At 43.2% G+C, this 13538-nt stretch overlaps 1 protein-coding gene across 1 annotated transcript in view; it reads right to left on the bottom strand.

Moving 5' to 3' along the window:
* iqsec3a (IQ motif and Sec7 domain ArfGEF 3a) overlaps positions 1-13538 on the bottom strand; it is a 104468-nt gene that overhangs the window by 67714 nt on the left and 23216 nt on the right. The window contains exon 3 of the mRNA XM_041964448.1: positions 12761-12841. Within this exon, the coding sequence (XP_041820382.1) occupies positions 12761-12841 (81 nt within the window). The remainder of the gene's footprint in view (positions 1-12760; positions 12842-13538) is intronic.

Here is a 13538-nt window from a genome sequence, read left to right as displayed (position 1 = left end):
TCTACAACACTGGCGCAAGAACAAGTCTCACTTCGCCAACAATGTCTTTTACATTAAAAGGTCAAAACCGAGCTGTGCGGGGAGAAGTCACATTAACTGTGAATGATGAGTCACAGGCGCCGTTCTCAGCTTCGTTTTCTCTCTTTATGTTCAAGGCTTCTTAAGGCATCTTCATCTTGAAGGTCCCTTCGTGCCTCCGTTCAACATAAAAGTGGGAAATGTTTTTTTTTCTTCTTCGTCTTCTTCTTCTTTGGGCCTGGCACCGCTGGTCTTTTTTAACAAGTAACTCATTTTGACCACCCATCACCTCTTCAAAAGAAGGCTCGAACTGACAGGGAATGACACAGCCTGACATGCACACTGCAAAGATGACTCACCACTAAAAAAAAAAAAAAAGCCTCACAGTTGAAGTCATGGTAACGGCTGCACAGTGTGCACAAAAGCATGACAGAGTGAAAAAGGGACGCTCTGTGTCTACTTTCATCAGCATTCAACCATCTGAAGGTGGGTCATTCATTTTAGTGTAACAAGGAAACACCAAAAGCTAATTTTTAGTGGATATATCTTATCATATAAGTCCTTTTTTATCATAAATATACGCTCCTCATTTCTAATACTAACCGCACTTAATTGAAAGGAAGATAGTTTCTCTTTTACCAGATGGAGACAAGTATCTAGATCATTAAATCTCCCCGTCTTTGTTCATCTCTAATCTAAACCTCGACCACGCTCCTTCCTTTCTTCCTCCCCGTCACCGCCGTCTCTCATTACAGTGAGCGAGGCGACAGCAGAGGCAGGTCGCCCTGTCAGCAGTTTTTCACATCCTCCTCCACCTCCCCTCCGCTCATCTCCTTGTTGATCTACCGTCGCGAGGCTGTCGGCGAGCTGTCAGGACAAGGACTCTGCCCGAGATGTACGCTGAACCCGACAGTGTCACCCACGCCCGGGACACCTCATGTCCCTTCACAGGGAACAGGAGGGAACAACCTGTACCCATTAGACCTCTACCTGGTTCGGAGTGTGCCGGGGGGGGGGGGGGGCGGCAGGTGTGCAGGATCAATGCAACACGTTTTGTTTTTTTGTTGTTTTTTTTTTTGCATTCAATACCTGTGAACCTCTCTCTCTCTAGTGCTCCTGCTGTCATTTATTTACAACTTGCTTGTGGTGTGGATTAAGCTAAACACACAGGGATGATCGGTATTTACCTTCACAGGATCTGGCACCGACAGCAAACCCAGATGTACAATACGGCACCCAGCTGCATGCAAAGGCAACAAACAACCATGGTTGTGTTTGTGTGAGATTTAGCCATCAAAGATTTGACGTACCAGCTGAAAAACTGTTCTGACCTGTATCTTTAAGTACATAACTCTGTTTTTTTTGTGTTTCAGCAAAGGCGCCCCACATCACCTGAGACAACGTCATAGTGATTTATAAAATACAATACAATATGAGGCTCAGTAGGTATGCAGCTGACACTTTGAATAACAACTGCAGCCTTTTAATTTGGCACAGCTTATTTTTCACAAGCTACTTGATCCAAATACTGACAGCCCTGGTTCAAAAAGATAAAGCTGATTATCTTAAATTATTGATATGTGATGAATAAAAGTTTAACTGGAAACTGACGTGAAGCGATCAGCTGGGGAAAGTTTGACAGCAGCAGGTTAGCTTAGCTTAGCACAAAGCCTGGAAACAGGGAGAAACAGCTCATCTAACTCTGTCCGAAGCTAACATGGTCCACCTACCGGGACCTCTAAAGCTTGCTAATTAACAAAATATCATCTGTTTAAAAACTGTATGAAAACACTAAGCTAAGCTAACCAGATGCCAAATCCAACTAGCCTACATATTTAGCATGCAGACAAGGCAGTGGGACCATTTTTTTAACTCTCAGCCAGAAAACAAATAAGCATGTTTTCCAAAAATTGTCTATAAACCTTCTCCTTGAAACTATGCTGATTACAAGACGAGACGTATCAGGATCCGTCTGATTCATCAATAACGCCAAGAACATAGTATGTTTGCTTTATGGTCCCACAGCAGCACATCTGAATGTCAGGAGGATAGTAAGGGTGACGGATAGTCAGCTACAACGATACACAACCACAGATGTGACCCAGATTCCTCAAGAAATTCATAAAAATCATTCATGATGACAGTAAACAAGACAGCTAATGCTACAACCAACTGGCCTCTCACTCCTTCTGTTAATTCACGCAATGTGCTGTTTTATTTACAGGGACGCGCACTCACACAGCCTTATTCAGAAGGATGACACTGACCCAGGAACTGAGGTAAAAACACACACCCACTCATCTTAGTCTCATCTTAGTGTAAAATCCTTCCTCCATAGGGACGAGCTTAAAAGCCAGCTGAAAGGTTATCTGGTGTATCACCGCCTGTTTAACATCGCTTGTGTGGGAACAGGCATCGTTTCCTGACGCGATTCTGATTCAGCATTCGAAATAAGATGCAGAAAATGACGATGGGGGTGAAAGCACTTACCGCGTTACAGTGATTCACACATGATAAAGATGTGAATAATTTGTATTTAAAAGGTCGGACAGAGCCTCGCATTTCCAAGCTCTTAGTACCTCTTCTGTTATCTGCTGCGCGCTGCAGAATGAAGCAGATTGTTAATTCTTCCCTCCATTTGAACCCACAGGAGATTTACAGCTCCCACTCAGCCCTCTATACTACCTCTGCAGCTGATGAGCAGTGCAGCTGAGGGCACCAGATGCCTTCGTTTGGGGCATTTGGCTCTAGTTTTACTTCACAATGAGGCATGCTGTTACACATTGGCGTTGGCTGACATGACATGGACTACGTGGGTGAAAGTGATGGTCATTGGGCTCAAATTTTAAATCTGCAGTCGTTGACTTCTTTACAGTTTAATAGGGAGAGCAAAGATGACTAGGTGGAGGGACAGAGGATGAAAATGTGGGCTGACGGCCAAAAGCAGAAAGGTCAGGACAAAATGTGCAGCCACCATGCAGACAGACAGATGTCTCTGACTGCCGAGACTTCTGGCCCTCATTAGCACCCTCTGCTGTCCAGAAGAGACTGATTTTGCCCATTTGTAGAGCCGCAGGCAATTTAGATCGAGGTGCAGCGAAACACAAAGAATTAAAACACAAACAGACACTCATCCCTGGACATTACGCTGCTCTTTCTTGGCTCACTCTCTCTCTTGCATACACAAACACTCACCTACACACAGGGGACATTTTATCGCAGCGCAGTCAGGCAGGAGTTGAGCTATTGACTGGCCTGCAGAATGGGACTATGGGTATTCTGGGACTCCTGAGATGATGGAGACTAATAAGATGGCAGACCATTAAAGACGGACGGAGAAAGGAACAAAGGAGGGGAAAGGGAGAGCATTAATGCTACCTGGCCACAAACTGTGTGTACGTGTGCTTGCAGGTGTGTGTGTGAGAGAGAGAGAATGATTGAAAGAGAAGGATGCTTACTGTATGTCAATGAGCCTATGTATCATGCAGCTCTGCCACTGTACTCATAATCCTCATCATCTGAAAGCATAGCTGGCTATAGCCATGACATTCATCTGAGACTTTAAGAAATCAACAGATCTGTCTTCAGGCTGAGAACAAAGAGCGGCTTCAGCTCGTCATGAATGCCTCATTTTTCTCTGAAAAATGGAAAACATTATGGGAAAATGTACTGAAATGTATTATTGTTTCACTTTTTGCAGTGACTCTGCTGCTTATTGCTGCACAATAAGCCTTCCTGCGGCATATTTCAGTGGGTACTATGGCAGTAGCTGCGCCCCCGGGGACAAGCGATTCGGTTCCTCGAAAGGACCGAAACCATTGTTTAACGCGGCGCAGTAAGGGATAAAAATGATCATAAATCCCAAATAGAGTCGGAAAAACTGCACGCATTACGCATTTCATGTATTTTTTCCCTGCTTGCCTCTGCAGAAAATCAAAATCATTGTGCTGTATTTATGATTTTATGATTACTTGCTGCAGCATATTTCAGTGGATTTTATGGCAGTAGTTGTGCCTCCGGGGGGGGAGTGAGTCAGTTAAATGACCAAAACGACTTTTAACATGATGCAATGTTGGATAGAAATGATCAGAAATCCCAAACAAAATCCAAAAAAGTGCATACATTACATACATTACATGTATTTTCTCATTTCCTGCCTCTGTCATTGTGCTTTGCTTGGTTTTAAATAAGAATATAGAGTGTATAGTTGCAATATTACCAACTTGTACTATTATAATTTAGAAAGGTATGAAATTTTATTATTGTCAGAGACGGATTTTCCGCCAAAACTGAAGCAACAGAGGGCAAGATATGACGACTTTTGCCCCCAAAATGGTTTAAGATAAAAAAAAACAGTGGATTTCCCATGATGCACTACTTACACAGTCTGTAACACATACCTCTGGTCATAAATTTGTAGTCTTGTCGTCTTGACATGAAAAAGCTCCTCCAGAGTCACAGGCTGAGGAGCACTCGTCATGACTACCACACTGACTTTGACACGCAAAATCGGTGAAGTGCCCCTTTAAAAATATAAATAATCTACATCACTAACAGCGGCTTTCATTCTGCCTTTAAAAGCAGTTTGTCTGAGTCAAAGAAGATCTAAGAACCAGGCCCTGACATTTATACAGCGGCTGAAACTTAAAAGACTGCTGATACTGAGACACACACACAGAAACATTTGAAAGTGCACACACACACACACACACACACACGAGACGCTGCAGCAAAGTCATCAAAATGTTGTGCTTTTATTAAATCTCCTCTGTAATAAAACCCTCCGCTTCCCTCACAATGCTGAGATAAGCTGCAGAACGGAGGGAGAAGAGGAGGAGAAGCCCTCAGATCTGAACACTCGACGCTCGCCACCGCGTCGCTGATGTGCAGGAATGCGGCCGAGCAGCGCGTAAAGTAGACGGCGTTGGCGTCGTCTGTATTTACAGCATGTCTGGTCTGATCAACATCTACATGCATGAAAAAGAACAAAGCAGTCAGTGACGTCTGTGGTGATGCATGAGCAGATTTGGTATCACTGTTCTGTGGTAAGTGTCTTGCATAAAGCAGGCCTCAGGGTGAAAATAAATTAGTCGCAGCATCACTTTAATTAGAAATTACTCCAAGCACTCGCACTCTTTAAAAGCTCCTTTCATTCATTCACAATGCTGCTGAGTGCTGATTTCAATTTTCATGTGAATTTAGGCTACTCAAATCCCAGAGGATGTGTTTAAAGAGGAATAAGTAAGAACAAAAACCAACTGCTGAATGGATGGACCCCCCGAGGAGAACGACACAGAGCTCTCCTCCGATTGGCTCACGCAAACCCTTTGAGCCAATCGGAAGATGACAACAGAAAGACAGGGAAATGAAACACACCGATGGCTCTGCGATTATTACAATAATGGAGGATAAATTCAAATTCATTCAAGTGCGCACACACTCAGACACGCCTGACTCCTTACAGACAGTGTCTGGGTGTTATGCCGTATCTTCCCGCTGCGCCCTCTGTTCCCATGACAACAGAACAGCAAGCCGACAAGGTCACTTTCTCCAGCTGAGGCAGCATGATAGCGAAACCGCGGCGTGCAACGCAGGGAGACCAAGGCGGGGGACAAATATTAAATCACGGGGTGAAGAGGTGAAAGAAATTTGGCCGACTGTGATTGAGGGAAAGCACACGTGAGAGATTTAATTTGCGGATGCACAGGTGAGACTAATGCTGTGTGTCTGCTGGTGTGAAAACAAAAAGCAGACGTGACCTTGCACTTTAACAAGTTCGGGCCTTGTACAGTGTGAATGTGTGTGCGCGGGTGGGTTACTCATGTTGTGGGGACAAAAATCTGTTAACACGGCCACACTGTGGGGACTCGCCTTCCTTGTGGGGACTTGTGTCCCCATATTGATGGCTGAGGGGAGGCTTATGTTAAGGTAAGGGTTAGGGTATAGTTTATTTTAGTGAATGTAATGTCCTCTGAAGTGATGAACACACCGCTGTGTCTGTGGCTGCTGCACATCTCAAAGGCAAGTCCTGAATGACTGAAAGAAAAGCTTCGGGCACACTTCCCAACACGCCCGTGAACGTCCTCCAGCAGATCGGATCAATCATTCTATCAGTTCCTCCATCTGTCTCAATGCATCATGGTCCCTGTAGTTCTGCCCGGCAACCAGGACCTCTATTTGTCTCCGCTGCTGCCCAAAGTGACAAAGCATTTCCAGCTGTGTCCTTATTCATCCCACGTCACCTTTCCATTTGGCAGGCAGCATGACTCCACTAATTAGTGCAGTTTATTATTAATTCCACTGATTAATTAGAGAAAAAGGTGTCTTGGCGAGACGACGCAGCTGTCTGCCCGTGCCACGACCGGAGGTGGATTCATTTCCTGCAGAACGCCATCACTCTGCCCACTGCGCTCTCTCAAGGTGTCAGCTTCATCTTAACCACTCGTGGCATTTATTGACATTTTATGCACGTTCGCGATCAAGGACGTTTTTGAGTCGCAGATAAAAATGATGACACAAGCCTCCTAAATCTGATCTGGCAATGACCCAAATGTGTTGTCCTTCTTTTTATATTCCTCTAAAGTCATACGCCTCGCCAGATGTAGAGCGTAAGCCTTCTTTTCCTCTACTTTAGCATTCTTTATAGCCTATCATAAAAGATAAGGCTGTAAACTTTAATTACACAGGGGGTTCAAAAGTGGAGATCACTTCTAATTTACTCTGATTAGACAAGCGTAAATATACCCACAAATCTCACCTTTAACTTTCGAATGGTTTTACTGCCCAGCAACAAACCGTTGCCCTAAAAATAAACTTTAATCTTCATGTGTTCATTAAGACAGAACTGACAAAAAAAACAGACAAGTCACATGAACTTGATAACTAATTTCCTCTCTGACAAGGTAAATCACGATGGCAGATTGTGTTGGCTAATTAGCATAGCATACCTCATTAAAGAGTTGGTGTGTGCGTGTGTGTGCAAGTCATTTGTCAGGAGCGCAGCAGGACGAGTAATTTAAAGGGGTTTTTTTGATGGTGAGCAGGATATCACTGTTTGCGTGCGTACTGTGAGCTGGTGGGGGGAAAGCAGTCGGTTTGGCAGCTCAATCGCCGACGGGCGTGAGGATCGCGCCAAAAATATGTGTTGTCACCTGCCAAAGGCTGACTGGTCAGTTTATATTTAACTCTGCGAGCACAAGAGAGCGTGTTTACTGTCCCATCAGCGCCGTCTTTTGCTTTGCTTTACTTGAACTTGAAGTACTTTGGAAGCATGTAACAGTAAGACTCCCTGCTAAAAAAAAGTTCAGGTAAGCTAAGCTAAATTTAAACTCCAAGTGTGAAGACTTAGCACTGTTGTTTTTATGCAAATTGTGGCATTACAATACATATTGGCAACTCTCTGGAGACATAAAAGTCACAAAGATATTATTCTGTGTGTCTGGGATGCTATTCCAGAAATATGCTTCTATTTATAAGTCTGCTGTCATTGCTTTCATATTTTTCACTTTATTTGTTTCTACATGTGAAGCAGCTCATGGAACTAGTTTATAACTCACTCACAGACTCACAGCATGCAGATCATCTATCAGATTAGATTAGATTATCATTATATAATTATCAATTAGATCATAAACTAATAATTGCAACAGCAGTTTAGACCTGTAGATCTCACAGTTAGCCCACTACCCCAGATAATCTTTCCCACTCATTTCCTGCAGATGGTGCGAGAGTTGAAATTGCTGAAGCTATTCCCCTCCCTGCCTGAAGATGGGGCCAACTGGCAGGTCTGATCTGCTGCTGCTACGAGTTGGTGATCATTCTGTTCAATATAAAAATTACTGAAGTGGGAAAATAATGTTGCATGTTAACTGTTAGCCAGGCAGGTGGGACTGGAAGCTTGCATCATGAACTGCAGGTCTGGACCACCTGGGCTGTGGCTCTGCTAATGAATCATAACGACTGGGCCTAGATTTGTGTCCTTTGCAGCGACTCTGTGAGCTCGTTTCATCTTCAGACAGGATGAAATGTGGACAGAATAAGCTTGTTGTAAATACAGAGTGAACTACCACAGAGTAAAAGTTGTGTCTCTTCCGTTGATTTTTATCTTGAAAAGTTAGCATGACTAATGTTTATATTTTCATATGGCGGTAATGTGCCTTCGGTCTGGGGCTTTTCTGCTGTATTGTGCTCTATCAGAGCCAGATACCTCACAGTGACCTTTCAAGCTAAGTGACACCTCTAACCAACCCTAGCCAACGATTTATTGGCTACTTTGCTGGACAAGATAGCTGAGAAAGCAGCTGCACTCTCACTGATCTGCTGGTAGAAGCTGCACTTTATACTGTCCTTTCTGTTTACATGTGCTGTGCACCAGAGCAGCAGCACTTATTCAAGTGGTCGAAAGAAAATTAACTGCAGTTTAATCGTTCGAAGCAAATATGTCAAACTTTTGCAGGTTCAACCTTCTTAAATGTAATGATTTGCTCCCTTTTTTTTTTCTTTATTTAAAATACTAAATGAAGAGTTGGACAAAAGAACACGGTGGCATTAAACTGCAAAGATAAATTTGTGCCTTGGAAGCGATTTGAAGAACAAGCAGATCCTGCAAATCAAGCTTTGAATATACTCAGTTTGTCACTTGGAAAAGATTGCACGAGTGGGTGAGCATGTGTATGTGAATCTTACAGACTTAGATACTCAAACTCCTGTTACTCCTGTTAACCCCTACAGGCTGGATTTTGCTCTAACTCCCGCATACAACCAAAAACAGCACAGCAGCGATTTCAAAAGTAATAATTCCACCTGCGGCTTGTCCACCAGGCATCTTCCTGAGTGTCATTACTCATAGTTCTTCTGCTGTGCCATTCTCCATGCTGAAATATTCTAATAACGCTTTCCTTCCATTTATTAGGTTTCTGGGGCCCCGTGTGTTGACCGCAGCAGTTCTCAGTTCTGCTGCACGGCAGAAAGTTAAACTTAAGGTCCCCTATGGAACGGTAAAAGTAACGACAAAACTCCTGAGTGCAAGTTTAGCACACAGCAGCAGAAGATGGCTCACTCCCTCCTGCTAATTGAAAGGCTGTGGATATCCAGCACAATCAGGCCTTTCCATGAGTGATTATAGATCTGGCTTGGTGACCCTGAATAAAAATCCCCTACAGTCTCTAAACCCTCTGGTGCCTCCTTAAAGCCTGGCAAGAGTGACCAGACTGTCAGGGTGAGATTCCAGCCTCCAGAGGGTCTTCATTATATGTGACAGTGAAATCCTAACATCTTCCTACTTTCTCCACTTTTAAATTATCCCACATATACCGTTATTACCTGCTTGTTTTCCAGCTTCCTAACTGATCACGTAAAGCTCCCCTGCAGGCAAGCACGAACGAAGAGCAAGAATGGCTTCAAATTCGTACAATCAGTTCTTGCAGAAGCTCACGCCGATGGCCTTTTCTGAGCTGACCCCTCTGACACAGAGGCTTGAATTACTCTCAGTAGAAGGAGCGGTGCAAATGTAATATCAATGACTGCACTTTGTCTGTCAGGTTCAGGGCGTGAAGTAAGGCTTCATTACATCCTGGAGTGGAGGCAGCGCACAAAGAGGTAATCAGTTGTCCTTTTTATATGTTAATCAGGCCTTGTTTGGTCGAAAGTGGAGCCCTTCAATAATATAAGACCACTGAATTCAGTCACATTTTATTTCTATAAGAGTCTCTTGTAGATTTTTGCAAGGTTTAACTTATTTGCTTGCAGCAGTTTGCGTTAAAAAGTGCAAATCCTTTGTTGGAGTCAAAACTTAATTAAATATAACAATACAGACACATTTTTCGATGAAACTTTCCGAGTCTTTCACAATCTCTGATGTCCATTGTGAGTAAATTGCCATAAATGCAGTTGGAAATCATAGAGAAAAGCATTTAGCTCCAGAACTTGCCTGAGAATTCTCACGTTTTTAAGTGTTCTTCTGTATCAAAGTAATCCATTGATAGTTGCCTGTACATCCACGGGTGCACTGCAAACAGGCCTGCTAACTGCTCATTCATCATACTTTTAATTTTCGCAATTGCCAAAAAAAAAAACCCAAAAAACCCATGTTGCACTTCTTGTTTCTCCCAAAGCATTGTGGGAATTGTAGGGCCAGAGCGTAGAGAAACTTAGAGCAGGAATGACATAATCCATTGTTATCATCGTTTTGTTGCATTATAAATATAGATTTTTGACAGTACAAAGGCTCAGAAGGCCCCATCAACGTCTTATTCATGTTCCTCTCCTCTCCTCAGATACTGGATTTGCCCTTTGAGAAGACCAATCTTCGGCATGCCTGTGACTCCGCTAAAAGCCTGCAAATAGAGGGCTCAGTGATGGTGCTGTGACTCACTCAGCTCTTTTGGCCGGTCCCTGCTGATCTGGTGTCGTGCACGGTGTCGTGTGTTTTCCTGCATGTGAATTATCTAACGTGTGCCGTGTGTACCGTGGCGACACACTGGCACACACACACACACACACGTACATTAACACACACACAGATAGACAGGGAGCTATGTTCTGATCACTGCCAAGCCAAAGCATGCAACATGATAAGAACTTTTTTTTTTTTTCACATGAACACAGATGCATTACATGTGTCAACAAGAAGGCTCACCAGCTTCCAGCATGGGAAAGACCCTACAGTACACACATCAATGCATTATGGTAGTTTTACATTGCATAAATTACACTTTCGTTACATGGCAATATTCATACATGACTCTTTCAAACTTAATGTGACCACAGTGGAGAGACAAGCCCGAATGAAGTGAACATGAGTGACGATGGATGCGATGAGGTGTGGGTGCCATGTGGAGTTATGTCGCTGTGATGCGATGTGGTGATGCCATGTGAGTAAATGATCAACAAATCACTGACAACAATGCGGAAATACAGAAATCAACAACAACAGAATACAGCTTTCAAAAAGAGATAAGACGCAACAAGAACAGAAAAGAAAGACAAAACCACAAGCTGCTTTCTGTCTCGGCCCCAGAGAGTCCTCCTTTGAAGTGGTTTGCTTCAGAGATTGGAGCGGGGGGGGCGGTTGAGGAGTTGGAGGAGTTGACAAGTTCGCAAAGACCTTCTGTTGTGCACTTTGTTTGTACCTTTAGCTAATGGTCCCTAAGCACAAAGCAATCACAAAACACAACAGCGCCAAACGGCTTCTATCAAGCCAAGTTCAAGCTGCTGAACTCAGATCGATTCTTGTCTCTCCGGTTTTTGTTGTTTTTTCTTGTCTACCTTTCCAATTTCCCCTCCAGCTTTGATTTTTATGAAAGTCACTCCCGTTCGATTTTGTATGTATACAACAGAGGCGTGAGGCATGTTCTGGGGTACTGTAAGACGCTTGGGTTTTGAGTCAGTCTGATAAACAGCTTTGTTTTTGCTGTTCTTTAAAGTGGCAAACAAATCCAGAATAAGAGTTCACAGATCTCCTGCATTTCTCTGTCCTTCAGTCTGTCCAAGTGGCTGATTTAATGAATAAACAGGTCTCTGAGGTGATTTAAAGTGTGATTTTATCTGTGCTTGTCGGTCTGCAGCTTTCTGCCACTTATTATGTCCGGCACCGCGGGGGCTCCGATTTGCCATCAGCGCACGTTTGCTTATCTGCTATTTTCTGCCAAGCTCAGACAATGCAGCAGAACAATGCTTTGCAATGTGCAGCCCACAACAAACAAACCATTTTGGGGTGGATGGCTTAATTGCTACTGATGAGCCTTGGCCAGATGAATGCCATAATTTTCAGTGAGGCTCTGGTGGTGGAGTGCACTTGGGTGAATAAAAGCAGCGTGCAAACAACGTTTCGTGCTGTCATTTCTGCTTGAAGGGGGCGAGATGATAATCATCAAAGGCGTTTATTATTGCTTTTCGTCCTTGCTTAGCTAATTCTATATTTTGTAGGCCGCCTATTCAACACTAAATATCAATTATTATACTCCCTCAAAGCCGTCATACAAAGGTACAGCTATTCCGGCAGCTAATTATTAGTTGTTCTATTTTTCACATTTCCCAAGACAACGGGTGCAAATTACCACATCAAAATAACATTAGAGCTTTTAAATTGGCTGGCTTGAAAAACTAAATAAGAGAGTTGGAATTCAAATACAAGTATTTGTGCACAGATGGATTTCCAACTGGCGGCATCAGCTCTATCATTGTCATATGCCGCAAAAAGATAACAGCATTATCATCCTGCTTTGCTTGCTAAACTCAATGTAATATTTTTCCAATTATTCAAAGCTTCACCCAGGACTTGACCATTGTCCAGGAAATGGGATCTTGATGTGATTGATTTGGATATTACTGCTGTGTTCCAGTGGATTCATCTCAATAGTCTGGCGAACAAGCTGCTAACGCTCTGTGGAAACAACAAATCACATCTAATGTGTCTTAGATTCACTCAGAAAACAATCTCAGAGCCTCAACGAGACCCAAAACCCAAGCTGATGTGACAGAAGTCTCCCTCCTATTGTTTTCACGGAGGGTAAGAAATTCAGATTGTCCCTGGAAGAAACTGAAGCATTTACAACCACTTCAACTTAGATAACGCTGCTGGGGTAGTTGTGTTGCCTAAAGTAGCTACTGCAGCACCGCTACTAACAGGATGCATGGTAAGTGGCTGCAATTAAAATTTACACAAAATAAAAATTGTTCAAAGTAAAGAAAGAAGTTAAAAAAAAATATTTGTGCAGATGTTACAAGGATGCAGTCGCCTTACCTGGGGACACAGGCAGTAGAGGTCTCCCCCTCAGGGGCCTCTGGGGCGGGGCAGCAGAACTGGTGAAGCACTGTTTGGTTGCTGTGTGAAGAAGAGCAGAAACAGAACAATAGAATTAACAGAAGATCAAAACGGTGTCGGTGTCTCTCGGTTTTTAGTCCTACATATTTCTTGCTAAGCCCCTCCCCCAAGCAGTGATTGTCCAATGATAGCTTAGCTTTCGATAGTGCTTTCTTTTTGAAAACAATAAGAAAAAAGGAGCAAAAAATGGATTAAACTGTGTTTGTCTGCTCTAATGTAAGATGCAAAACGTTAGCATGTCCAGCCAGGAGTAGCCCAGTATTACTTCCAAGGTCAGCGCCATTTCACACTAGGCTTCATTATTGCAGGCTATTTTTTAAAAAGCCCCGATCATTATAGCACAATTAGAAGTGGAGGCGGGTCTCCCTTCATTCCTGCTGTGAAGAAATTACCCAGATGAATGCATGCGATGCATCCTTGATGGGCTGCAGTGGTCGTACAGATTGGGCCGAGCTAGCTAACTCCTGGTTTAGCCCATCGCTAACCTGAATCAGGACAAAATTATTTAATCGTGCATCTCGTCTGGACTTTTAAGTTTCTGGACTGAATGGCTCAAATTGTGATAAAAAATCAGCCAGAAAAGCCTTTTCAACCAACAAATTAAACTACCCTTAGCTTAATTAGCTACATATCTCAAATTATCTTAATTTGGTAGCTGGCTAATTAAGACAATGACAATTATGAACCTCCGATTTAC

Source organism: Chelmon rostratus, chromosome 22 (genome assembly GCF_017976325.1).
Source record: "Chelmon rostratus isolate fCheRos1 chromosome 22, fCheRos1.pri, whole genome shotgun sequence".
In the NCBI taxonomy this organism is placed as follows: domain Eukaryota; kingdom Metazoa; phylum Chordata; class Actinopteri; order Chaetodontiformes; family Chaetodontidae; genus Chelmon; species Chelmon rostratus.
Note: the sequence above shows the minus strand (reverse complement) of the source record. Positions and strands in the feature narration are given on the sequence as shown.